The sequence below is a fragment of the Miscanthus floridulus genome, chromosome 3 (genome assembly GCF_019320115.1).
Source record: "Miscanthus floridulus cultivar M001 chromosome 3, ASM1932011v1, whole genome shotgun sequence".
Taxonomy (NCBI): Eukaryota; Viridiplantae; Streptophyta; class Magnoliopsida; order Poales; family Poaceae; genus Miscanthus; species Miscanthus floridulus.
Genome location: NC_089582.1, coordinates 59,963,797 through 59,986,217, shown reverse-complemented (window position 1 = coordinate 59,986,217; position 22,421 = coordinate 59,963,797). Strand labels below are relative to the sequence as shown.

Here is a 22,421-nt window from a genome sequence, read left to right as displayed (position 1 = left end):
AGGGATAAAAACGGGACATATGTTTGCTAATATCCGGCCGTCTTGAAAGCGTCAAAACTCCATATGGATAATTGTATATGATCTGAACATTTAATATTCTACCGAATCTGAATAGTCAAAATCAGATTTCTGGTGCATATATGAGATAGATATTAATATCCGACATATCTGGTTCTAAGATCAAAAGTAAAAATATGGGATAGATGCAGGATCGCTGATATCCGCCTTTCATCCCTAGGTGCGAAGAGGATCCAGTTTCATCCGGTGCAAGGAGCGATGACTGGAGTGGCGGTGTTGATTTTAGGACTCCACAAGAAGATACTGCAGGAAGGGGAGGGGAGAGGTAATGGAGTTGTATAGGGCTGGATCTGTTATCACTCGATCCATCCAAAACATGAAGTAATGTAATCTATTTACACCATGAATCGAAGACATGCTGAAAACGTGAAACCAAACCGCCTCTAAATTTAAATTTACAACATATAAATTATGGATAAGTTTTTTAGAACATAATCTCCGACACCATTCCTCAGCTACATGTACCCCCATCTTCACTACAGACTCTTTTTTTTTTTTGCGACGATCTTCACTACAGACTCGAGAGCCAACACAAACAACAGACGCATCTCCTCTTAGTACAAAAAACACACAAAAAAAAAGAGAAAAAGACAAAATACATAGTGCTGGATCTGCGGGGGCGCGTGCATGGAACACGCATTGATCTCTAGGCCTCGAGGGGCTTGCAGACGATGGTGGCGTGCTTGGCGATCTGGTTGCTGAACTGGCCGGGCTTCTCCGTGGTGTCGATCTTATCCTGGCCCGGCGGCGGCAGCAGCTGGAAGTTCTGCACCAGCCTGCCCAGGGTGATGCCGATGATAGGCAGCGCGAGGATGATACCGGGGCAGCTCCGGCGACCGACCCCGAAGGGCACGAAGCGGAAGTCGTTGCCGTGAGCCTCCACGGTCTTCTCCTCCTCCAGGAAGCGGTCGGGCCGGAACTCGTCGGGCCGCACCCACCTCTTGGGGTCGTTGGCGAGGAACCAGGCGTTGACGAGGATCTTGGACTCGGCGGGGATGTCATAGCCGGCGAGCTTGCCGTCGTTGAGGTTCATGTGGGGCACCAGCAGCGGGATGGCCATGCGCAGGCGGAGCGTCTCCTTGACGATGGCCTGGAGGTAAGGGAGGCGCTCGAGGTCCGGCTCCGTCACAGGCACGCCGGCACCCAGCACTGAGTCCAGCTCCTCCCGCAGCTTGGACTGGATGGCCGGGTGGTTCACCAGCTCCGCGATGCCCCACTCGATCGACCACAGTGTCGTCTCGATCGCTGCAAAAGCAAACAAAAAGGTTTCTTTATTTAATTCGCTTGCTCCTTACACATTCAAATTTGAGCAAACTTTCTAGTACTCTTTTTTTTCCTAGGCTGTTTCTATCATGATTGAGCGCATCTTGTGATTTTGTCAAATCCCAACAAATGGCCAGTGAGTGCATAATAGTTTTTTGCACGGGCTGCTGGTGGCAGCTTTGACTTGCAGACAAGCGGCCTATTCGCTGGTTGGTTTCTGGACTGATTTGAGCTGGATGGTGCTGGTTTATCGTGAGAGAAAAATACTGTTGACTGGCTGGTTTGGGCTGGCTGAAACCAACAAACAAACAAGCTGAAGACCTAGAAAACGCAACCCAAAAAAAGAGGCGTGATCACGTGGTGGCGGCTTCAACTACCATTTGATTATCCATTTTTGAAGTGTAACACCTCGTTATGCCTGCTAAGTCGCCGGTTAATTAAGAATGAAAGTTGGCTGACGGCGATTTGATTAAGACGTGCCTTTTTATCGTCCATGCAAGTAGTGTGTTTTAAACAAAACAGCGAACCACAACACCGTACTGGGTTTACTTGCACCCGATGTTGCAGTGCTATTTGTTTGTGCAGGGCTGGACTGCAGTACTATTAGGTTCTTTTTACTGGAATTTTTTGGGAAGAGCTGGAGTATATTACTACTACTATTGTTTTACTACTTGGTCCCTACACAATTTATGATGTAAGCTAGTAACATTTAACCCAGTATAAGATATGGTGACTGAAGATGGGCATGTCACTGTAGCATTGTTTAAATTCAGGAGGTAAAGTCACGTTAGGTGTTACATAGGGGTATTACATGTAGTGTTCAGATATTAATAAAAAAATAAATTACAGAACCCGTCAGTAAACTGCGAGATGAATTTATTAAGTTAATTCATCATTAGCACATATGTTACTGTAGCACTCCATTGTCAAATCATGGACTAATTAGGCTTAAAAGATTCGTCTCGCAAAGTAGTCGCAATCTGTGCAATTAGTTATTTTTTTAAGTCTATATTTAATACTCCATGCATATGTCTAAACATTCGATGTGATAGAGTGTAAACTTTTTTGGGAATTAAACCAGGCTTATGTCGTGAAAACTCAGTTCATTTACAACCAGGCATAGCAGATACTCTGTTTCCTTTTCAGAAACAGAGGATATCGTGGTGTGAACTGTGACAGCTGGAATGGATTGAGCAGAGAATGGAGGGCGAATATATGTATGTACCTGCGACGTTGATGTTCTCGACGATAGAGGACGTTGTCATGGTTGATCTCGCCTTTCCTCTCGGCCTCGAGGATGTGGTCCATGGCGCACCGGATCTCACCGGTCTGAGCCATCACCTTCCTGTATGTGCACGCAGCCATCTTACTGTTAGTTAGACAGGCTACCCAAGTGAATGAATTGAATCAAGAAGGTTCCTACCACACCACCAAGTCAACAAGATGGCTAGAATTCCATGGTAATATAGAATTTGATAAAGTAGAAGGCCCTCGTGGTCGTCAGTGGGCACGGTTGGTTCATGGACCCAGCCTAATCTGAGGACAAATAAACTAGTCTATGATTGGCACGCATGCCAAGGCCCTTAATTCCAACTAACATGAAGCAGAAAGCAAAGTACAAACCAAATGATCCATGTAACCACTTTTTTAATAGAGAGACACAGCAAAAGCTTTTATACTTGCATGTACATGTTGAAAAAAAAGCCTATCCTTTTCCATCACTCTGTGTCGCTCTCGTTGTATATGTGTGTGTGGTTGCCCGGATCCTAAGCTTTCGGGCTTGCGCGGAAAGCAAAGCAAGGCACATCTAGCGGGGAGAGCCCATTTTTTTCGTGTCATCAGGAGGTGAGTAGTGCGGTTCACCTACTCGTCATGCGATTTTCTATCTTCGAAACAAAACCTACCCCGCCTTCGTTCTGTTAACGATTTTCTATCGTCATCATCAAAACCTACCCACCCCGCCTTCGTTCTGTTAACCTGTTGCTGTTGTGGACAATGACAAGTTGTTGCGCATACTCCTTATTACCCCAGTGCCCTTTTTTTAGTTACGTGTCGAATACAACTGCTCTATGCTAATACAAAACGAGCGTAGACAACGATGACATGATTTGGTCATCTGGTTTGGCCGCTTCCGTTCAAGACTTATTAGGATGGAAGGCCACGAAAAAGTCCAACTCGATCATCAAATTGAATGAGTAGCGAAAATAGACTTGGTTGTTGATTCGTCCTTGTCCACTGGCTGATGGCATTATTCGGGAGGCAAGGCGGCAGCAGCAGCCACAGCTCATCACCCCCACCAGCAACAAACAAAAAAAAAAAAGCTCATCACCCCCACCCCACCCGCCGGCGATGCAAATGCAAGTTGAAGATTAAAGAAGAAAGAAAACAGGATATGGCAGATCGACGAGCTTACTTGCGTTCCTGGACGAAGTTGTCCTCGAAGACCTTCATGCGTCGCGTCTTGAGGTCGCGGCAGCGGTTGAGGTACCCTCGTAGGAACGGGCGGAGCACGGGGATGAAGTCACCATAGTTGTACTCGAAGCTCTGCGACAGGCGGCTGCGCTCCGCGTTGAGCGCCTTGAGCTTGTTGAAGAGCGGATCCTCCTCGCTCTCGAACCTCCGGTCGAACATGATGCGGAACATGTCGTTGTACATCATGAGCTGCAGGCGCTTCCGGATCACGACGCCCTCGGTCGCGGCCTTGGCGTTCCTCTTCACGTCCTCCACCACGAGGCGGGCCTCCTCCTCCCACCCGGCGCGGTTCTGCGCGACGACCTTGTTGGTGAAGAAGGGCACCGTCATGATCCGCCGCATCTTCCGCCAGTGGTCGCCGTACACGGTGAACACCATGTCCTGGCCCTTCCCCGTGAAGATGTCGAAGACGACGTTGCGGGTGCGGGACCCGAACTCCACGCCCTGCGTGTGGAGCACCTCCTTGGAGAGCTCGGGGGTCGAGACCACCACCAGGTTGCGCACGCCCATGCGGAGGAGGAAGATGTCGCCGAACCGCTTCGCGAGGGCCATCAGGTTGCGGTGGTTCAGGTCGTCGCCTACCTGCAGCCAGTTGCCCACCACGGGGGCGCCGGGCGGGCCGGGTGGGAGGCGGTAGCGTTTGCCGGTTAGCTTTGCGACGGCGATGGCCACCACCGCCGCCGCGAATAGGCCCAGCAGGGCCTTCTCCAGGAGCACGAGGTCCATGCTGGACGCTTGGAGCCCGGCCGCCGGGGTGGGTAGGTGGAGAGTGTGGCTCTGTTTTGTTTGTTCGCCGTCTGCCTGTAGAGGAGGAGGACAGAAGAGGCGATGGAACAGGCGAGGGGGATGACAGGGATTTATAGCGTTTTGGAGACGAGACGGGTCCGATTTGGGTACACAAATTTGTTTGGTTTGCGATCGCGGTGGTAGTTGGTATGGCTTTTGGTTGGTGCGGCCTGCGGGGCTGCGGGCGGCACAGTCAAAGGGTTCGGGAGGACGGACGGCCGTGCCATCTCCCTCGACAGGTCAGGACGGAGGCGGCACCGAATCGATGGCGCTCCACGCTCCATGCCGGTGCTGGTGACTGACCGTTCGATCGCTGGCGCCGGACCTCATCGCTGTGAATGGCGGAAACGGGATCCCGTCGACATTGCCGCCGGGTCCAGTGCTCCAGTCTCCAGTCCGCACCGACGGAGTGAGCTGTGAGCATGTGTCTCTCTAATTTTTTTTTATCATCAGATCTAATCTTGCAACGTCTGAGATAAAAACAATTGAAATATACGTTCGTAATAACGAAAATCATATCTCTTTATGTCCAATCACATGTATTCTTTCTCCTTTATCAGCAAATCACATCTCTTTATGTCCCCGTGTATAAATGGTTTCTTGTTAAGAAACCATTTTCTTTTCTCTTCTTTTAATTGAAGTGTCACATCATCTTTTTGCTTAGTTGACATCCTCACTATGGTAAAATAGGCTAAGCGATAGGTTTTAATTCCCCAAAAAATTACATTAGCCCAATTCACATCACTCTTAGACATCTTAATCCCTTCATGCTCCCATAGTGTATAAGCTCCATTTTTTTTGTCACTAACACCCACCAACACAGCTTAGCTGACGCTCACCCCTGTTTATCCTAAATTTAACTTCACTTTGTTTTGCCCTATTAATTTAATGATACTAAATGATGTTTTTTCTTCATTCCTGACGCTCTAGATTCTTAAATCTGTGTCTGTGTTGAGAGGATTCTGTGTCTATGCTGAGAGGGCTCGGTTATTTCGGTTATAACCGAAACCGAACCGAAATAACCGAACTCAAATTTGGTCGGTTCCTCTTTTTGTAAAGAACCGATCAACCCCTGATTGTGTAGTAACCGAATTTGCTAAAAAACCAAGGAACCGAGCCGATCGGTTGCGGTTAACCGAATGCCTAGGTCTGCCACCAGCCATACCGTTCCCAACAGTCCCACCAACCATAGGTCCTTTTTTTTTTGTTTGACAACGCCCATAGGCGGTGTTGGTTTAGGCCTACTCACAGCAGTGGAGAGAACAGGTAGCCTTTTTTTTTTCCTGCGTGGATGGTAAAGTTTTCGTGGAAACGGAACAAGGCCTAGCTACATGGATGAAAAACTGACGCCACCTACCCTGATCCTGGCATCGCCAATTCACCATCACCGATTAATCAGGATCCAGGATCCTAGATGTGAATGAGCACGTACGGTAAGCTTGATGTGAGCGATTTTCCCATACAAACCCACTCCAGCATTTTAGGATTTGCACGCATTTGCTGCGGCCGCATCGCGCCTAATAATTATAGCTCGGCCTACGTTTTGTCTTTACGACTTCTCCCTGAAGAATTTTCTAAAAACATACTGACTTCTTTCCCCACAGTGAACGCAAAATGATACAGTACTCTGCAGACTTGCATCATCCGGTAGGTGTGCCTGCCATAAGATTTCAAAACCCCCTTTTGACATCTAGTGGATGACTATTTCTCATTAGCCCACGCAATACATCCTCCTATATAATCTGTCTCTGTATGCAAGACAAACATGAGGCGGGTGATGGAAGGCCTGTTCTCCGGTAGGTGTTGAGATCGAGAGTACTGAACGAACCATTGACCTGAGCCACGGGCCACATGGATGAGCGATCTGTTTCTGTTGGGTACAAGTTGAATAACGTGCCTTCAGTTTTGTTTACGGTGTATCTTACAAACAGCGACAGATTATACATTTTGTGCCGAGTGATGTGTAGTGGTTGGATGCCTTCTCATCGGTCCAGACTGGCAAACAACATTAATTGGGTAGCAAGACAGAGCACCCAGAAGTCAGCTCCTTGATCCAGCTTGCGTGCACTTGACCGTGTTGCTACTTGTTGCAACTAGTCATGGTTGACTGTCTAATCTTGCAACTTGTCATGCAATTAATTGGATGATGATTTGCGTACTATATAGTATTTCAATCTTAAATAATCAAACAAAATAAATAATGGCAGGTGGAGCACTTACTAAGAGCATCTCTAATAGTTCCACACAACAAAAAAAATGGTAAATCCATGAATTTTTCAAGTGGCTAAAAAAAGTTAGGAGCATATTTGTCAAGTTTCTTCAACAATTTCTAAAATCTTGGTACTAAAACATAGAAGACAATTTTAGATCAGTAATCCTCCTCTAAAACCAAAGCTAGAGAAACCATTTTCTACACTTCGTTTGGTACGGCTTCAGAAGTCAAAGAGTCAGTTATTGGAACCATACCAAAGAAACCCTTAGCCAGTGGCATATAATTTTTTTTTTCCTTCAAGCAAGAAATGCAAATCCATATAAGTTGCAAACGGCCTGTTCGCTGGTTGGTTTCTGAGCTGGTTTGGGCTGGCTGGTGCTGGTTTATTGTGAGAGAAAAATACTGTTGGTTGGCTGGTTTGGGCTGGCTGAAACCAACAAGCGAACAGACTGAAAGATTACAATAAGATACACTTCGAAGGTGTTGAACACGACGGTTTCAAAACCCACTAAAAATGACATTTGCGGGCTTGGGGACAAACCTCTTACATCCCTACTTTTTTGTTTTAACACTGAAGCCCATTGTGTTTCCATGCGCTTTGATGTTTACTGTCCAAAAGCTAAGACTTACTGCCAATTAAAGATTTTGCACGGTAGACATGACTCATCAGCGTGCGAGCCCCACAATGTAACCGTGATTCCCCAGCAAGACTACCATAAGAGAAGTTTAATTAGAAATGGGCAATCCATTATCATAACCAGCGTCTCAAAACCTGGATGCAACAACATGCAGACCAATATAAAACCACCAGTAAAAATGAATTCTGCACGTGCGATGTATCCATGTATAAGCAAAAATAATTCTTTAAACTCACCTGGATAAGCCTAGGCAGTAGCAGCAATCATGTTCTTTATTTCCTCAAGACAGTTATCAAGAGCTTTGTACTCCTCGGTGTCTGAGAAGTCCATTGCCTACAGAGTGAGGAAAAGTTACCAGATGTGTAATCTATGATGGGCATGAAACAAAGTGGTTGCTGATATCAAAGATAAGATTGTAGTTTCTCAACACAAATATAATAAAGAAAATGCAAGCAACAAATGGCACAGAAAAGAAATGTAGACAATAAAAAAAATGCAAGCAACTTCATTCTGTGTATGCTCTAGATTATAAAAAAATGCACAGAAATGGTTACTATTGATGGTATGGATTTCCATTATGTTATTCGGGCATCCCAAATTCTTGAAAAGATTTTTTGCACTTCATTCTGTGTATGCTCTAGATTACGCCCTGTTCTTCAGCACTACTTCAGCAGTACTTTTCAGTGAACAAACAGTATTTTCTCTCCCAACAAATCAGCATAAGCCAAATTCCATGACCTCTTCATTATATAGAAATGGAACAATTTGTGACAAAATTTGAATACCTGTTTCAAGGTACTTTTAAGGTGCATCTCGGCTGTTAATAATTCTCGTCGGCTTCCAGTTGAGGAAGAAATTTCCATATACACCTTGCAAAGCTTCAAAGAAGCTTGAGCATACTTTGCGAACTTCGTTTGATCATGCCATAATTCTGAACCCTGAGAGGGCAATAATTTAGTTTGTAAATTATTGTGACAGGAAAGTTATAAAGGCATCTCAAGCTGTCTCAGGCATAAACTAATATTGGCATTAAGTAACTAAAATGAGTAACCACTAGATGCATGTAATCTATATTTGCACAAGTCCATACACCCAAGTCCTAACACCCTACATGTACCCACCCTGCGTCTCTCACTCTCTCCGGCCTGATCGTGTATAATGGGTGATTAGAAAAATATTTTTTCACCATGCTATTTGCACCTGGTGCTGAAAAAGTGGATCAGATGCTTATTTTGCATGTGTCTATTAAGTACCAACGGATAGGTAGGCCGCAATAGTGAGTTGCATCATGTAAAAATGGATCATGTAAGAATAGTAAGATGGATATGTGTCAACACGATAGTTTGACTCTTCTCTAGTGGCTTGGTCCCATATAACCGGAAAAAAAACAACTCTTGTGTTTTTAGTTCATTTTGAGAAGACGAACATAGCTCTACAAAGGAGCCGGGGTTCGCGCGCTCTCAGGGTGTCCACCTCGCCGCGATTAAAGCGGTCGTGTGCGATCACGATGGCTCTACCTCACCCACACGGCTTGGACTCTAGAAGCTGTGTGTCGGCCTAATTCCTCAAGCCCTGCGACGCACGCTTACTCCCTCGGCTCACATGTGCCTGCCTTCCTCCGCTCGCCTCCTAAATCGCAGCCCTGCGTCCGCTCAGTACCATCCAGCCCCCGTGCATGGCCTCGCCACAGTCGTGCCAGTTCCTGGCGTCTTGGCATGGGGGCCCCAAGGTGCCGCAGCCACAGCATAGGTGGCCTCCGGCACGACGGTGGTGCGAACCTAGGTCATGACCCATGCATGTCCCACTGTTGTGAAAGTAAAAATAGTTCATTGATAAAATGTGTGAAGCTAAAGCCAGAGCTCTACCAAAGTGGACCTTATTTTTTGTTCACTTAGTGCACTGGTTTATTTGATCTATCTAACGGTTACCTAGGATGGCAACCTTCATTGGCTGCCTAGATGCTGAGGCATTGCAAAGATAGTGAAGCCTTTTGTACGGAAAAGTTGATAATGCCCTTAAGCTATGTTGAAAAAATGCACACTATTTATTATAGAGCAAATAATATTATTATACACATGGAAATTATAAAGGTTAACTTTTTTCATACCGTAGTGTGTCAAAAATATGAAGTAGACATAGAGGAAGCTGATAACAACCTTGTAAGAATACAAAAGGGCACAAGGGACACCATTTTCATTCCTCTTGCAATGTTTAAAACCAGATTAACATGGATCCATCTGACATGGGCCAGCTGGACCAGCCCAGCCCAGAGGTGGTTGCTGCCCCACCACCAGCTCCTAGCCCCTAGGGTCGGGTAGGAAAGCCACACCCCTTCCTTGCATAAAAGCGACTTGTTTAGGAAAGTTAAGCTTGAGTCAGGAAAGATGGATCGCTACTATAAGATTCCATACTTCAGTTTACCTTGGGAGCTAAGTTGATGGCCTCTACATATATAATGAGAGGTGATGTACCTATGGAATTAAGCAAGAAAAGTGGACCAATCTCATTATCCTGCTCCATGACTCTCCCTGCCACTGCCTGTCTCACTGTCTAGCTCCGAGCTGGCAAAAGAACTCCTTAAGCTGGTTTGGTGGCTTGTTTCAGAGTAGCTCTGATTACACTTGTTTTTGCTTTTATAATCAAAATTAGATGCTTTGATTGCAAGTCGACTTCATTGTGGCTCGATTCGGCTCAGCGCAGTTAGAAGTTGGGTCTCAAATGATATAGACTGTAACAAATATAAAATAAATCAATTTTAAACAAAGCTCAAAAAAGCTATAGTTGGCTCTTTGTCCACCCCTAAGTGCCACCACCCTTCCCCACATGATGCGCACGCCGCCTCTGCGCCTCCACCATTTTCCCTTGCAGCCAGTGAGATATAGTTGCCAGTAAAGTCACTACTGCCTCGCCTCACCACCAACCTAACTACGCCCCCAAAAAAATCCTCAGAGGACCATAATTGAATGCAACTAGCAATAAAAAAGGGAACCTGGTGTCGTTAGTGTTGGACTGCTGGAGTAGTGGAGTAGCCATGTTGCAGTAAGACACCCTTATACAGGATCATGAATTATACAAGAGTGCCTTCCTAGCATAAGAAGTGCATTTTACCTAGAATTTTTGTATCCATACATAGAACATGTACTACATCTACAAATTTTATTTTACATACTTTTGGCCAAAGGGGTGTCAGTTGAGTACTTGAGTATGCTCCCATAAAGATATTTCTGATCCAGAATGGTAGTATTTCTATGTTTCTACTTTTGTTAGGGACAAGTTATGAATAGTACAGAATTTTATGTTTCCTCAAGAATGCAAGCCTCCACAAAACACAAGCTCAAAGAAAATTAGAAGTAATCCACCAGAATCAAGTCAACGTCCTGTAGACACACGAGGTATTTGTGTATAAACCAAATTTTTGTACCCTGATAATATATCCCCCCATCTGCTTGTAACACCCAAAATTTTTCATTCTTTTAAAATAAGTAAATTTGATTTAATTATGTTAATAAGTGTGCATTCAATTATGGGAAATTAATAATTTTTGGGGAATTAAAATCAATTATAAGATTAGAAACTTTTGGATGCATACATGCTGCTGCAATATTTATTCATGGGATGATTGTTCTTCAATTAGAGTTCAAATGAATTCAAAAATTATTTGAAAATGCTTTTGGGAAATTTTGTTTGGAAAATAAAAAGGGAAAATGATCATCTCCTTCCTTTCCTCTCATTCGGCCCGCTGACCCCTCTCCCCTTTTTCCCCCGCAGCCCAGCAGCCCCGCCGGCCCATTCGGCCGCCAACCGTTGCCGCGCGCCTGCGCCCGCGCCCAGCCGCTGACCGCCTGGCCCCACCTGTCGGCGCCGCCCCCAACCTCCCGCTCGCCCCGCACCAGACAAGTCGCGAAGCCGCAACCGTCGCCCACGAACGGTGTCGTGGGAGCGCCCCCTCCGCGTGACTCGGCCGCTTCAAATAGCAGCCAGACCGCCGCGCGCACCCGGCTGGCCCCCCCGCTCTCGTTTTCGCGCTTGCCAAGCACCGAGGAAGGCCGCAACCGCCACAGCCGTGGTCACCGGGATCCGCCATCGTCGAGCTCGGGACCTCCGCGCGAACCACCGTCACCGAGCCGTCTCCGCTCCGGTTTTCACCGTGGTGAGCCTCGCCGTTCTTCCCTCTCTCTCCCCGTGCAGCTTATTTCTCGTTTCTTGGCTTCTCGAGCCTTGGCCGCGAGCTCCGCGAGCCGTGGTCGCCGGCCATGGCGGCCACCGCACTAGCCGCCGTTCCCGGCCGCCGTAACGGCATGGCCGCGACCCCCTTCCTCCCCCGCGTCCCCCGGTGCACTCGGCTTTTCGTTTGGCGAACCCTAGCCCCCCTAACCGAGCTCACCGGTGAGACTTCGCCGCCGGCCATGGCGCCTGGCCGCCTAGGGTACTGTTCCGGCCAGCCCCCCCCTGTTCTCCCTCCTCGGTCTAATCTCAACCGCCCATCGCGAGATCAACGGCCAGGATTAGAAGTTACCCCTTCGCGTGGCTATTTTTCAAAAGAGTCCCTGGACTTTTCTAAGTCCTAACCCGCAGTCCAAAGCGTATTACCCCGAATGCGCAATCCCGTTTGGAAAGCGTAAACTCCATGGCTTAAGTCAAAATTACGTTTTTAGTATTTACAGAAATGCCATTTGAACTGTTTCGCTTATATAATTGTCGTTTTAGCTCCGAATTGATCCATTTAAATCGCGTTAGCTTCGCAATTTCATAAGCTACATGTTGGAGCTACTGTTAGTCAAGTTTGGAACTTTTTAATTTCATGATTAGATTTAATTAAATATATGGCTATAGGAAAACTCGTTTAAATCATAACTTTCGCTATTTAGCTTCGATTTTCGTGAACTTCGCGTTGACGTGATCGTAGCGAGACGTAGAATATGTTTACAAATATTTTATCTTGTTTTCAATACTGTTGGTGTACTGTTCTAATGATAGGAATGTTTGCTTTGCATGAATGCTTTTGGAATGTTGTATGTTGCCGTGTTGGTTGCGTTCAGACGGTGAGGAAAACGTTGGAGACCAAGAACTCTTCGACGACCAGTAGGACCAGCACGAGTTTGTGAACCAAGGCAAGTATAGCATGTGCCTTCCTTGATGTCCTATTTCACCTTAATCAATTACTCATTTGCATGTGTCTAATTTTGATACCCGTAAGGACATCCTAGTGATTGTTTATCCTGTTCCTTGTCTCATATGGGTTAAATGCATATGGGTAGATTGCTAGTGCTCTAACTGAACTTGACATACATGTTGATGAATGATACTATAGAACAAAGTGAGTAACATGATTTATAACAACTGTTCCATAGGGCGAAAGTGCAAATGACTGTTGTTCATGTTGCTCCCGGCCCTCCATACGGACTTATCTGTCGACAAAAGCTGGGACTGACAGTGCAACCGGGAGAGTCATATGGCTCTGACTTTAGCTCAGTAATAGGATCTTTCCTAGCTAGTTAGAGGTTACCTTTTTGGCGCAAATGGGGCTTGCCACTTTGGGTATAGGGCTGCCTCTGTTCCTATGAGTATAGCCGCGATGGATATGTGCCATAGGAAAGGGGGGTTCCTACATCTGCCTGCCAAGGAAACCTAGCGGCCCTAACTTGTTAGGAAAACCTATGAAATGGCTTCATAGCTGAGCATATGGGGATCACGACTCGCGGTGAATGTGCACCACCTCTGCAGAGGATAACAAATTGTTATAACAGCCGTGCTCACGGTTACGAACGGCCCGGAAAACTCACAGAATAACTGGTTACTTGTCGATGATCATTTAAAGTTGTTCAATGATGATATATGGTACACTTGACCCCGATATATGTTCTTATGGGAATTAAATGGGAGCTTAAGCATAACTTGATAATACTTGAGAATAAAAGCTTGACCTATTAAAAACGCTAACTGCAGTAAACTAGAGTCTATCCTTTTTGAGCTTTATAACCCCATGTTAGCTTGCTAAGTACGGAATGTACTTACACTTATTTATTTTCTTTAGTTGGATAAAAATCCCGGATGGGTAACAAATGACAACGGGTATGAGGATTTGCTCGGAGGATTATTAAGCTTGAGGTCAACCAGTTGACCTTCCCTGTGATGAAGCCCACGAGAGTTTATTATCTTTTTATCTTTCCGCTGTGATGTATAAGACTAAGTTTTATTATAACTCTGATGTATGAGACACCGTGATGATACTTTATGTAATTTGTCAGCTTGTGTGTGTGATTGATTCCTGGGCACACACGAGTTTTGTACATTCAATTTTATCCTTAAAATTGGGTGTGACAAATTGGTATCAGAGCCGTGTTGACTGTAGGACGCAAGCCTAGTTAGAAAATGGTCGTTTTAGCATCTTTGCTCCTCTGGTTTCTTGCTTACTGATTTATTCTTGTTATTTTATTAAAACATTTATGCTTTTCATACCTTAATCTATTATTTAAAATTGTTGATTCTAATTCTATCTCACTTTAAATCTATAGATGTCTCATAATCCGAAGACTGCTCGACTCAGCACCGCCGGCTATCGTGCCATGTTCACCCCGCGTGCCCCACCGGCGGAGAGGGAGATTGTGATCATCTCCGACGACGAGGAGATGGCTACACCGACGCCTGCACCTACTCCTACACCAGTCGCCGTGCCCGTCTATCCTGTTGTAGCTATACCTGAGGAGTCGACGGCTGAGGACGAGGAGATTGGCTGGAAGTGCAAGTACTACTTCAAGCCAGCTCCAGAGACAGCCTACTACCACACTCTCCTCACCCACGTGCTAGACGACTACTTCCCCGACTTGCACGCCTCCATCAGCTACCACTGCGCCGAGTACCAGCACCCACTGGAGGCTACCTTCTGGAAGGTAGAGCTGGTGGTCACCGCATGGAACGATATCAATAATGGACATGAGGTGGAGACTGTCCACTGTGCCCCTGCCAGGAGAGCTCATGCTTTGGATGGCATGGAGGATGCAGCACAGAATGCCTACATCCACTACCATGGTCGTCGTTTTGAGGCCATGAAGGAGGATCGCTTCAGGTTCCTTCCTTGAAATGATCATGAGGGTGTTTGGCAGGATTTGGCTCCACCAGAGAATGACCCAACTCTGGAGGCAACGGTGCAGCATGTCCACGCTATGCAGGGAGTGGATGATGAGGTCAAAGGAGAACTGCGTGCATCTCAGAGGGCGCAGAGACGTCTTCAGAAACAAGTGGATGAACTTCGAGCACAACTTGGACTGCCTTCCATCTACAAGAAGAAGTGTCGTTCCTTCACCATGATTGACACCGCTCCATAGGTGTTAGGTGCCTTGATCTAGATTATCACGTCGTTAATTCGTGTTCTTATTTAGTCTTGTTGGTCTTGTGAACTTAGTTGATTAGATGTTTAATTTGTGAACTTGGTTGATTTGGTATTTTGCTTGATTGCTGGAAGTTTGTGGGCATGTCCATAACTTCCTTAGATGGGAACTTTAAATTCAGAATGAAATCTTAATGCAGATGTTTCGTTTTATCTTATCTTGCTGTGCTGATTTCTAGAGCAGCCTGTGTTCTTTATCTAGTACCTCGAAATTTGGGATGACAAAAATTCTGAAATTTTTGTGGAGATAACTAGACCTCTGTATCTTTCAAGTGTCTTTGGAATCACGTCAATAGCTGTTCAGGTTTGGGAGATCTAGCTGTCACAAGTTGATGTTCCTGCGCTGTCTGGAACTCAGAACAGTTTCGGTTTAGCTCTACTTTTGACTATGTGTGAGTCCGAATCTGTAAAAGTGGTCTAAATGAAAGTTGTAGCTGATGTCCTAAGCTTTCTAACGAATCTTGGTGTACCTCTGTTGGATCTCTGAAACTCGAGTTATAACAGTTTTACTGAACTGCTGAGTATGAATCTTGTCCACAAAATTCTCAGCATTGTTTCCTATCTTTTGTAAGCTCTCTATATTTGGAAAAATCTCTAAATTTTGCACATTTATTGAAAAACAGATGGCCGCAAGAGGAGGAAGAGGCAGAGGCCGTGGTCGTGGGCGTTATAAATCCATCACCGCCACCGGTGACCATGGAACAGATATTAGGAATGCAAGCGCAGCTGATGCAAGCTATGATGCAGCGCTTGGACAATGAACCTGCAAGAGGGCCACCGCCTGTCCAGGTTAGAGATAAGCGTGGAGAGTTTATGAAAGATCGTCCACCGGTGTTCACCCATGCCTTAGACCCTATGGAGGCCGATGATTGGTTGCGTGCAGTGGAGAAACAACTGAACATAGCACAATGCAACGACCTTGAGAAGGTGTTGTACGCTTCCGGACAACTCCAAGGAGCTGCTTAGGATTGGTGGGAATCATTCCAGTTTGGACGTCCCAACAATGCTCCTGCAATCACTTGGCAGGAATTCAAGGACAGTTTCCGATCATACCATATTCCTGATGGACTAGTGGAACTGAAGCAGGAAGAATTCAGATCTCTCAAGCAAGGATCAATGACTGTGGCGGAGTATCGGGACAAGTTCGCACAACTATCACACTACGCTCCTAATGATGTAGCGGATGACAAGGATAAGCAACGTCGTTTCCTCAAGGGACTCTATGATGGACTGCAGCTCCAGCTGATGTCTAATACTTATCCTAACTTCCAGTCTTTGGTGAATCGCGCAATCGTGATTGATGATAAGCGCAGGGAGATGGAAGCTAAGAAAAGAAGGCTCCAAGGGCAAGCTTCTGGAAGCAACACTCGCCCACGTGCTTATCCCTAGTAAGGTTTCCAGCAGAGGAATCAAGGACCAACTCACCAGGGAAACCGTGGTCACTATCCTCAGCGGAACCAGTTCCAGCAACGCCCTCAGTATCAGCAACAGTTTGGAAATCAGCGTCCCCCACAACAGACTAGTAATCCTGCAACACGCCAGGGAGTGCCTAACAATGCTCCTGTGAAGAGTGGTGCACCCAACAATCCCAATGCCTGTTACCGATGTGGCGAAGTAGGTCACTATGCTCATCAGTGTCCTAAGAAGCAGAACCAACAAGCACCTCAAAACCAGACCAACAATCAAAAGTTCAACGCCCGACCACCTCTCACAGCGAAGGTGAACTATGTGTCATCTGATGCAGCTCAGGAGACGCCTGAGGTCATGTTGAGTACGTTCAGCGTCAACTCTATTTCTGCTACCGTACTTTTTAATTTTGGTGCTTCGCATTCTTTTATCTTCCAAGCTTTTGTTAGAATGCATAGCATACCTTTGTGTGCCATAAAAAACCCCATACTAGTGAATTCCCCGGGAGGTAGTATGCCCGCTTCTTATTGGAGTCCCTCAACTAGCATTTCCTTAAGGGGGTAGACTTCAAAGTGAAGCCTATTGTGTTGAGAACAGCGGGAATTGATCTTATCCTGGGAATGGATTGGATGAAACAACACCGGACAGTGATTCAGTGTCAGGAGAAATCTGTGGTTGTGACATCACTCAATGGAGATAGGATCTGTGTAGAAGTGGTAGTGCAAGCTTAGCCTACAGCCACAGTGAATCAGCTAGAAGGTGAAGTCAATGAACAAGATCGTGTCGTGGAGGAGTTCCCGGATGTCTTCCCCGATGACTTGCCAGGTATGCCACCTGACCGAGACATTGAATTCATTATCGAATTATTACCTGGAACTACACCAATAGCTAAACGTCCATATAGAATGGGAGTTAATGAATTAAAAAAGCTTAAGAAACAACTAAAAGAGTTGCAAGAAAAAGGTTTCATACGCCCCAGTTCTTCCCCATGGGGGGCACCTGTGATCTTTGTGGATAAGAAGGATGGTAGTCAACGGATGTGTGTGGATTACCGCTCACTTAATGAGGTTACCATCAAGAATAAATACCCTTTGCCTAGGATTGATGATTTGTTTGATTAGTTGAGAGGAGCTCATGTGTTCTCCAAGATTGATCTCCGATCTGGTTATTATCAGCTTAAGATTCAGAACTCGGACATACCCAAGACAGCATTCACTACACGGTATGGACTATATGAGTACACCGTTATGTCTTTTGGATTGACCAATGCACCTGCATACTTCATGTATCTGATGAATAAGGTGTTCATGGATAAATTTGTGGTAGTATTCATAGATGACATACTAATATTCTCCAAGACTGAAGAAGAACATGCGGAACACATAAGGTTGGTCTTGCAAAAGCTTAGGGAACATAAATTGTACGCTAAGCGGGGCAAGTGTGAGTTTTGGTTAAAGAAAGTCTCTTTTCTGGGTCATGTTGTCTCCAATGGTGGAATAGCGGTGGATCCAGGCAAAGTGCAAGATGTACTGAATTGGAAACCACCAACAACTGTAAGTGAGATTCGTAGCTTTTTGGGATTAGCTGGTTATTACCGAAGGTTCATTGAAGGTTTTTCTAAGCTAGCCAAGCCCATGACAACTCTGTTGGAAAAGAGTGCTAAGTATGTATGGTCGGATAAATGCCAGACAAACTTTGAAGAGTTAAAGAAGAGATTGACTACAGCTCCAATATTAATTTTGCCCGATTTAAGCAAGAACTTCTCTATATATTGTGATGCATCCCGTTTGGGTCTTGGATGTGTGCTTATGCAAGAAGGAAGAGTGGTTGCATATGCATCTAGACAACTAAGGAAACATGAGTTGAATTATCCTACTCATGACTTGGAATTGGCAGCTGTAGTTCATGCTTTGAATATCTAGAGACATTATCTAATTGAACATAAGAGTGATATCTATACTGATCATAAGAGTTTAAAGTATATCTTCACCCAATCAGATCTGAATCTAAGACAACGTCGTTGGTTGGAATTGATCAAAGACTATGATTTGGAAGTGCATTATCACCCGGGAAAGGCAAACATCGTAGCTGATGCACTTAGCAGAAAGAGCTATGCCAATGGAATTCAGATAACATCTATGTCAGCAGAGTTGTGTGCTGAAATGGAGTATCTCAACTTGAGCCTGATCACTAATGCAATGGAATTGGTGATAGAGCCTACATTGGAGTAGGAGATACGCAAAGGACAATTGGAGGATGAAAAACTTAAGGAGATAGCAGAGAATGTAGTGCTTGAAAAGGCACCCGGATTCAGAATGGATGAGAATGGAACTCTTTGGTTCGGGAAAAGGATATGTGTACCGGAAGTGAAAGCTATCCGAGATGCAATTCTGCAAGAGGCCCATGAGTCTGCTTATTCTATATATCCCAGAAGTACCAAGATGTACTTAGATCTCAAAGAAAAGTATTGGTGATATGGTTTGAAGAGAGATGTGGCAGAATATGTGGCTTTGTGTGACACTTGTCAAAGAGTGAAAGCTGAGCATCAAAGACCTGCAGGGTTACTACAACCAATGAAGATTCCTGAATGGAAATGGAAAGAAGTTGGTATGGATTTTATTGTAGGACTGCCCCGCACTCAAAGAGGTTATGATTCGATATGGGTAATAGTGGATCGACTCACCAAAGTTGCTCACTTTTTACCAGTCAAGACTACCTATAATGGTGCAAGATTAGCAGAGTTGTACATGGAAAGAATAGTGTGCTTACATGGTGTTCCCAAGAAAATTGTGTCGGATAGAGGCACCCAATTTACATCGCAATTCTGGCATAAAGTACATAGATCTTTGGGAACAAAGTTGAATTTCAGTTCTGCTTACCATCCGCAAACCGATGGATAGACTGAAAGGATCAACTAGATTTTGGAAGATATGTTGAGAGCTTGTGCACTTCAGTATGGTGATAGTTGGGATAAGAGTCTGCCTTACGCAGAGTTCTCGTACAACAACAGTTATCAAAAGAGCCTCAAGATGGCACCTTTCGAGGCGTTGTATGGACGTAAGTGTAGAACGCCTTTGTTCTGGAATCAGACTGAAGAAACTCAAGTGTTTGGTCCCGATGTCCTTAAAAACGCGGAAGAACAAGTGAGAATGATTAGAGACAATTTGAGAGTAGCTCAGTCCCGACAGAAGAGTTACGCTGATACCCGCAGAAGAGAGCTGACTTTCGAGATTGGTGATTATGTGTACTTGAAAGTGTCACCAATGAGAAGTGTGAGAAGATTCAATATAAAGGGAAAGTTAGCACCAAGGTATATAGGACCTTTTAAGATCCTAGAGAGATGTGGAGAAGTAGCTTATCAGTTGAAACTGCCTGAGAGCTTGTCCGGTGTGCACGACGTGTTCCATATTTCCCAATTGAAAAAGTGTCTGAGGGTACCAGAAGAACAAATTCCTTTGGAAGAACTTGCTGTCAAGGAAGATCTTACTTATGAAAAGTATCCGATAAAGATCTTAGAAACTGCCGAAAGAGTTACGAGAAGCCGAACAGTAAAGATGTGCAATGTGCAGTGGAATCGTTATACAGAGGATGAGGCTACTTGGGAAAGAGAAGAGAATCTGAGAAAGACTTATCCCCAACTGTTTGAGTAAACAATCACGCGAATCTCAAAGACGAGATTCATCTTAAGGGGGGTAGAATTGTAACACCCAAAATTTTTCATTCTTTTAAAATAAGTAAATTTGATTTAATTATGTTAATAAGTGTGCATTCAATTATGGGAAATTAATAATTTTTGGGGAATTAAAATCAATTATAAGATTAGAAACTTTTGGATGCATACATGCTGCTGCAATATTTATTCATGGGATGATTGTTCTTGAATTAGAGTTCAAATGAATTCAAAAATTATTTGAAAATGCTTTTGGGAAAATTTGTTTGGAAAATAAAAAGGGAAAATGATCATCTCCTTCCTTTCCTCTCATTCGGCCCGCTGGCCCCTCTCCCCTTTTTCCCCCGCAGCCCAGCAGCCCCGCCGGCCCATTCGGCCGCCAACCGTTGCCGCGCGCCTGCGCCCGCGCCCAGCCGCTGACCGCCTGGCCCCACCTATCGGCGCCGCCCCCAACCTCCCGCTCGCCCCGCGCCAGACAAGTCGCGAAGCCGCAACCGTCGCCCACGAACGGCGTCGTGGGAGCGCCCCCTCCGCGTGACTCGGCCGCTTCAAATAGCAGCCAGACCCCCGCGCGCACCTGGCTGCCCCCCCGCTCTCGTTTTCGCGCTTGCCAAGCACCGAGGAAGGCCGCAACCGCCGCAGCCGTGGTCACCGGGATTCGCCATCGTCGAGCTCGGGACCTCCGCGCGAACCACCGTCACCGAGCCGTCTCCGCTCCGGTTTTCACCGTGGTGAGCCTCGCCGTTCTTCCCTCTCTCCCCGTGCAGCTTATTTCTCGTTTCTTGGCTTCTCGAGCCTTGGCCGCGAGCTCCGCGAGCCGTGGTCGCCGGCCATGGCGGCCACCGCACTAGCCGCCGTTCCCGGCCGCCGTAACGGCATGGCCGCGACCCCCTTCCTCCCCCGCGTCCCCCGGTGCACTCGGCTTTTCGTTTGGCGAACCCTAGCCCCCCTAACCGAGCTCACCGGTGAGACTTCGCCGCCGGCCATGGCGCCTGGCCGCCTAGGGTACTGTTCCGGCCAGCCCCCCCCCCCCTGTTCTCCCTCCTCGGTCTAATCTCAACCGCCCATCGCGAGATCAACGGCCAGGATTAGAAGTTACCCCTTCGCGTGGCTATTTTTCAAAAGAGTCCCTGGACTTTTCTAAGTCCTAACCCGCAGTCCAAAGCGTATTACCCCGAATGCGCAATCCCGTTTGGAAAGCGTAAACTCCATGGCTTAAGTCAAAATTACGTTTTTAGTATTTACAGAAATGCCATTTGAACTGTTTCGCTTATATAATTGTCGTTTTAGCTCCGAATTGATCCATTTAAATCGCGTTAGCTTCGCAATTTCATAAGCTACATGTTGGAGCTACTGTTAGTCAAGTTTGGAACTTTTTAATTTCATGATTAGATTTAATTAAATATATGGCTATAGGAAAACTCGTTTAAATCATAACTTTCGCTATTTAGCTTCGATTTTCGTGAACTTCGCGTTGACGTGATCGTAGCGAGACGTAGAATATGTTTACAAATATTTTATCTTGTTTTCAATACTGTTGGTGTACTGTTCTAATGATAGGAATGTTTGCTTTGCATGAATGCTTTTGGAATGTTGTATGTTGCCGTGTTGGTCGCGTTCAGACGGTGAGGAAAACGTTGGAGACCAAGAACTCTTCGACGACCAGTAGGACCAGCACGAGTTTGTGAACCAAGGCAAGTATAGCATGTGCCTTCCTTGATGTCCTATTTCACCTTAATCAATTACTCATTTGCATGTGTCTAATTTTGATACCCGTAAGGACATCCTAGTGATTGTTTATCCTGTTCCTTGTCTCCTATGGGTTAAATGCATATGGGTAGATTGCTAGTGCTCTAACTGAACTTGACATACATGTTGATGAATGATACTATAGAACAAAGTGAGTAACATGATTTATAACAACTGTTCCATAGGGCGAAAGTGCAAATGACCGTTCATATTGCTCCCGGCCCTCCATAAGGACTTATCTGTCGGCAAAAGCTGGGACTGACAGTGCAACCGGGAGAGTCATATGGCTCTGACTTTAGCTCAGTAATAGGATCTTTCCTAGCTAGTTAGAGGTTACCTTTTTGGCGCAAATGGGGCTTGCCACTTTGGGTATAGGGCTGCCTCTGTTCCTATGAGTATAGCCGCGATGGATATGTGCCATAGGAAAGGGGAGTTCCTACATCTGCCTGCCAAGGAAACCTAGCGGCCCTAACTTGTTAGAGAAACCTATGAAATGGCTTCATAGTGTACCCTGCCCGCTCACCTTGGAAGTGACATGGGAGTAATTAACCCGAGCATATGGGGATCACGACTCGCGGTGAATGTGCACCACCTCTGCAGAGGGTAACAAACTGTTATCACAGCCGTGCTCACGGTTACGAACGGCCCGGAAAACTCACAGAATAACTGGTTACTTGTCGATGATCATTTAAAGTTGTTCAATGATGATATATGTTACACTTAACCCCGATATATGTTCTTATGGGAATTAAATGGGAG

The 22,421-nt window shown here is 45.7% G+C and overlaps 2 protein-coding genes across 9 annotated transcripts in view; both read right to left on the bottom strand.

Annotated features, from left to right (window-relative positions):
• Window positions 1–445: 445 nt before the first annotated feature.
• On the bottom strand, window positions 446–4,657 carry LOC136541715 (trans-cinnamate 4-monooxygenase-like). Its single transcript, XM_066533759.1, is given in 4 exon segments — window positions 446–1,323; window positions 2,567–2,589; window positions 2,591–2,686; window positions 3,755–4,657. Coding segments are annotated over 4 exon segments (1,503 nt in total). The 5' UTR covers window positions 4,540–4,657; the 3' UTR covers window positions 446–724.
• Window positions 4,658–7,076: 2,419 nt separating this feature from the next.
• LOC136541714 (uncharacterized) overlaps window positions 7,077–22,421 on the bottom strand; it is a 28,872-nt gene continuing 13,527 nt past the window's right edge. The window contains exons 19-21 of one of the 8 annotated variants that reach the window (XM_066533754.1): window positions 8,235–8,387; window positions 7,686–7,782; window positions 7,077–7,521 (exon numbers count right to left, since the gene is read on the bottom strand). In XM_066533754.1, coding sequence (XP_066389851.1) covers window positions 7,696–7,782; window positions 8,235–8,387 — 240 coding nt within the window. In that variant the 3' untranslated portion in view covers window positions 7,077–7,521; window positions 7,686–7,695. Of the gene's footprint in view, window positions 7,584–7,685; window positions 7,783–8,234; window positions 8,388–9,556; window positions 9,781–9,870; window positions 10,011–10,033; window positions 10,178–22,421 lie in introns of those variants that run through there. The other 7 variants (XM_066533753.1, XR_010780445.1, XM_066533756.1 and 4 more) reach the window with 7 other exon arrangements.